The sequence below is a fragment of the Trichinella spiralis genome (assembly GCF_000181795.1).
Source record: "Trichinella spiralis strain ISS 195 chromosome Unknown Scfld5, whole genome shotgun sequence".
Taxonomy (NCBI): domain Eukaryota; kingdom Metazoa; phylum Nematoda; class Enoplea; order Trichinellida; family Trichinellidae; genus Trichinella; species Trichinella spiralis.
Genome location: NW_003526944.1, coordinates 1,766,585 through 1,771,950, shown reverse-complemented (window position 1 = coordinate 1,771,950; position 5,366 = coordinate 1,766,585). Strand labels below are relative to the sequence as shown.

General features: G+C 33.0%; 2 protein-coding genes across 2 annotated transcripts; both read left to right on the top strand.

Annotated features, from left to right (window-relative positions):
- The first annotated feature begins 2,302 nt into the window (after positions 1 to 2,302).
- Tsp_04057 (homeobox protein orthopedia) lies at positions 2,303 to 3,184 on the top strand. The gene is made up of 2 exons (XM_003374824.1): positions 2,303 to 2,436; positions 2,506 to 3,184. The coding sequence occupies exons 1-2, from the start codon at positions 2,303 to 2,305 to the stop codon at positions 3,182 to 3,184; spliced, it is 813 nt and encodes a 270-aa protein (XP_003374872.1).
- A 1,003-nt stretch (positions 3,185 to 4,187) lies between these two features.
- On the top strand, positions 4,188 to 4,968 carry Tsp_04056 (hypothetical protein; the record flags this gene model as incomplete). Its single annotated transcript, XM_003374823.1, has 3 exons — positions 4,188 to 4,238; positions 4,540 to 4,605; positions 4,687 to 4,968. Coding segments are annotated over exons 1-3 (399 nt in total), but the record flags the coding sequence as incomplete, so codon positions are not given.
- Between the last annotated feature and the right edge of the window lie 398 nt (positions 4,969 to 5,366).

Genomic DNA, 5,366 nt, shown 5'->3' with positions numbered 1-5,366 from the left:
ATTCACGCATAATTTCAATTCCACTGATGTTTGCTGTTCTATCGAAAGTAATCTCAATTTTGCTTATCAAATTTTTGCCTCTTCAAAATCATTACTCATTTGATTATTTTCCAAATTCCATATGTTGAAAAAATGTAAGTCCCAATAATATATCTATTTACATTGTTGTTTTGTCTTCTTTTACAATTTCTATTGAATTCATTTTTTCAATTTTATCTTAGCATATTCTTTTTTGTTAAAATTTCATTCGCTGTTTGTATTGTTTGGGAAAGGAATGTATCTATTTTTGATACTTGTGTTTTGCCTGCACAAAATTATGCTAATTTTGTGAAATGTTAAAGTTTCATTGAATTAGTTTTACTTTTTCACGCTGTCATTTAGATTTTTGGAAATTTTGAAACTCGAAAAGTAAATTTTTTTTAATTTTTTTATTTCAATGTAAGTTGGATGTTGTGCATTTTTTTCTCCTCTTTATTCAAGTTGTGAATAATCATCATCAGTCAGTGTACAGAGTGAAATTTTCCAAAGACAGTTTCAATTGAAACCATTTTTAGCTGCATGAAATATTGATCAAGTATATTTCAATTTCATGCGTGTATTTGTTTAGTGTATTAATTATTAAAATTACAATGTATAAATTGCATCTTTTTCCTCAAAGCAAGATGGTAAAAATATGTTTTTTTCCTTGTTGCTCATATGGCAAGTGCGCACTGTTTATGCTTTGATTGATGTTGGTGATTTAATTTGATTTAATTTAATTTAATTCATGAGCTTGTTCATTCAGTTTTGTGTACTCAAATGATCGTTGTTGAATTGATCCGCTTTTTCCAACAAGCTTGAACACGAAATAAACTTGCACGTAATAAAATTGGTGCATCATTTAAATTTTTATGCTTTTGTAATTTGAAATTTAATATTGCGTTTATTTATTTATGTTTGAATCACTTGCGCGAGCGTGTTTATTTTTGTTCACGTGCAATTTATTCAATTGTTTAAATTTGAAAATTAATCACAAAAAATCCATTCCGTTAATTTCATATTAAAATATTTTCCAAGAAATTCAAGCGGAAGTTTAATAATGCTAATATTTTAATTATCATCGTAAAAAATTTCCAAATAGCATTTAATTTAAATGCAGATATAGTTGAAAAATAAATTTGTTCATCTCAAATTGATTGTTGATTTTATTGATTTTTCATTATGAGGTTGTTGTTATGATTTATTTATTTTTTTATTCTTTATTGAAAAAATTGTCTGCAAATGTCATTTGAGTGCAATGTCATTTTGCATTGGATAGGTGAGAATTTTATCATTTTATCATTATCGTCATCATCATCATCAGCGTCTTTTTTTGTCATTTATTGTTGAATAATTCAAAATTGTCAGAGCAATTGAAAATGCAGTGTTGTTAGCTTTGTTTTCGTGTGTAATAAATTGCAATTGCAAAAGCGTGAATTCAAGCTAATTGAATTCAAACAAAAGCCAATACAACGAGCGACGACCAAGAAAGATAGAAAGAAGCCGATCTGCACGTGTTTAAGAGATTTTCTTTATTAGCCGTTGCAAATTGGAAATTTGTATGTGATTTGTCATTCAAGCAAACTTTAGCAATTTGATACTTATTACCTTCAACTGCCATTTATAATACAATATGAAATTATGCATAGCTAATTATTATATTATAGTATAACTTTTTTATGTTCAGCTTCTTCAATTTGCATTTGAAACTATTGTTTTTAATATATTATTTATTATGCTGTGTGGGCGTGATTTTTTCTTTTCTGTTTATTGAGAAACAGTTTTCAATATAGGTTTATTTTCATACGTGCACGTGGAATTTGTGAAATTGCCATATAAAGCAAACTTTTTCTTGATGTTAATTCAATTAGCTGATTTTAGCCGCATAATCTAGGTGTGAGCAATCAATCACGTGAAGCTTGGTTTTCTATGATTCTCATTCGGCTTTTGATTTGGCCGTTTTCTCTGTTACTTATTGATATAATTCATTTATGAAAGCACAGACCCTCAATTATGAAATTAAGCAAATTATGTAGAATTGATTTTTCTCAACTAATTAAGTGAATTTTAATCACCATACCGTTTTCGAGCAACATCTGAAGCGGCTAGTGATATAAATCATCACATTGGATAAATATTTATCGAGTAATTGTTGAAAACAGCTCTAATTTTGCCAATGTTTAAAATTATATTACCAATTTGTAATTTTGTTTCGAATTCTATTTCATCAGTGTGAATATATGATTTCTGCTTTGGTTTTCTCTATTTTGTTCTTCTTTTAGCCATGCAAGAAGTGAAATCTGAGCCGACGATGATTGGCAAGCAGCGAAAACGAGTGCGCACTTTGTTCACACCTTTCCAACTGAAAGAAATGGAAAAGTGCTTTTCAAGAACTCATTATCCGGACATTTTTGCAAGGTAAAAATGTTTTCAACCAAAATGACATGCAATGCAAATTGTTTAATTGTTCACCAAAATTGTTTTCAGGGAGGATTTAGCGCAGCGAACAAAATTAAGCGAATCAAAAGTCCAGGTAATCAGGGGGATTCTTTTTTTAATGGGTATATGCTGCTTTTTATCGGTTCGGCTTTTTGCACAGGTATGGTTCCAAAATCGGCGTGCAAAATGGCGCAAAACTGAGCGCTGCAATGGTGAGCTGCAGGCAACTGGCGGCCTGGGCAGTCAGTCGCCGGCGACTGATGACAATCTCGACGAATGCAGATGCACCAAATCGCGGTCCATTGTTGACAAAGCCATTGCTGAGAATAAATTTTTGAAGCAAACGGTCAGCGATGTTTTCCTCGGCGACACGGCAAAGCAGTTGCACCACCGTTCGACGAACCCCAGCAACAATTATTACTCGCTGACCCAATCGCAGAAAATCGCCTACCCGGGCGGGACATCGTTGCTTTATTCGACCAGCAACCCGTTGCCGACCGGCTGGCAGCACCATCCTTTCCTCCAAGCCGAGATGGCGACGTACCCTCAGCTGTTTTACCTACCGTCGATGTTGATTTCAGGAACCCAGGCGCCGGTCTTCAACGTTTACGAGCCGACAACACTGGGCGCCTACGAGACGGCCGCACTGCGTTATTACCCTTTGACTTCTTCCTATGCCATGACTCAACCGCTTGTATCTTCTACTCAAAGACGGGATCAACTGTGATCATCATCTTTCTTCTTGATCATTTTGTCGTCGCCATGAGAAAATTGTCTCTCAATACAATATGTAGTTTAATAATTTTATTTTTTTTCGGTTTTCATTTTCTTCATCGTTTTGCTTTTTGAAACGGGGCTTCTATTTGAATTTTGTTTTCTCTTCTTATTCCACAGCCTACTTCACACGCACACACCCATAAACACAAGCACAAACATACACACGCCTATTTAATGGAAAAAAGCGTTTCGCATTATGCGCATTTCAGTGAAAGCTGTTTCAGCGTTTTGTGTATCATTGTTGTTCTGAACCCTAAGCGCGCACTGATCATGATGATCATCTTCTAATGGAAAAAGTACTTCACCATCGGACAAACAAACCAGAAAAATAGCCAGAACAATGTCGTCTATTTCAAAAATGAATTTCTAATCCGCCCATGTGCGCACTGCATGCACATTTCTTTTAGCTCTTGCAAGCATGCATTCGTCCAGTCATTGTTGTCCAACATCACAATGCTGTAAATATAGATATTTATGCAAACTTTAACTGATAGAAAGAAGCAAACAGCACAAGATAACAGTACTACTTTATTTTTACTCATAAATATTCTACTAACTAGATATTCTAATCTGAAATTGAACTGAGTTTAATGCTTTTCTTATCTACTGAACAACCTTATAAAATGATCACTAATATTAATTCAATTTATTTCACCATGAAAATAAATATTCAATAAACAAAAAGTTTATGATAAATTTGAAAAATAAGCAACACGTAATTTGTTGTAATAAGGACAGTATTTATTTATATTTAATTAAATAATAATTAAGTTTAACAAAAATTAGCACTTTTTATAAATATTATAAATAAATAAAATACAAATTGAACTTAACATGATGTTTGAAATAATTAAAACTTGAAATTCGTTTTACACATTACTGTAAACGGTAATTCCAATTCCTGGATAAAGTTTGTAAATAGAATTAATTTCGCCCCTGGAGCAGGTTTTCCTATGGCCAATGATAATTTTTTGGACAATGAGCAAATGATTTCTCTTTTTATGGTAAAAATATAATTTCTTATTATTGATATTTTTGAGATGTTAATTTTGATTTAAAAAATTGTTTTTACAACTCGTTCAGTTAACGTTTCCGTCAATTTTACCGACTTTGTGCGGTGGAATTTTTGTTAGATTAACCTAATTTCTGTTTAATTCAACCAAGAAGAGTTGTTATGATTTGAATATTTTGTATGTCGTTTAACAACTGTTTGCCTGTTGTTTAAACACTTGCCGTTGTGCGAAGAGGCGAATTTTGAAAACAACAACCGCAACACGACATTGAAAATGTTGCATGCTGTTTCAGGAAATATGCGCAGTTGAACCGAACGTTGCTCGAAATTATTTGGAAAATTCCGCCTGGGATTTGACGGTTAGTTTTTTGGGTGTTGGCGGGTGTGGAAAATAATTTTGTAAATTTTCTTCATTTGTTTTCGTTTTTGTAACCTTCCAGTTGGCTGTGCACACTTTCATGAATGACCGAGAAGATGGTTTAGAATATCGAATTAAAGAATTTGTTGGCGAAAGTATTGAACAATCCAATTCCATGTCTGCAACTGCCGTAGAAGAAAAGTATCTTTTCGCTTTTCAATTGTTTCAAAAGGAGAAGAGCAATCATCTAAATTTTCAGTTCCAACCAGCAGTCGAGTTGGTTCAGCAGCATGTTTTCGTTGGTTTTGTTGCCTTTTCAAGTTTTGCAACTGACTATCTGGAAATTCATTTGCCTATTTTGCAGGTAAATCTCTTCTTATTTGCTGATTAATATTAATTTTTATCACTTCATCTCATCACCGCTCTGCTCATGATCATTTTCAAGATAGCATATTTATTCAACCGTTTCGAAGAATAGACTATCCTGTTAATGAAATGGCGCACCTTCTTTCTTTTTTATTATGACGAACAATTAATTATTGCTTCCCATGTTTTTACTTTTCGCACGTCGACAAATGTAACTTTGTCCTTATTCATCCACTCTTTTCTCCGTTTGTATCACTTAGAGCGTGAAAGGGATGGAAGGAAAAAGATTAAAGGGACGCAAAAACTGCTGAATGAACATTTTAGGTAAATAATGAACGAGTTTCTGTTGATCATTTTTATTATGGTACGACGCACTTAACCGATGGGGAATTTTTC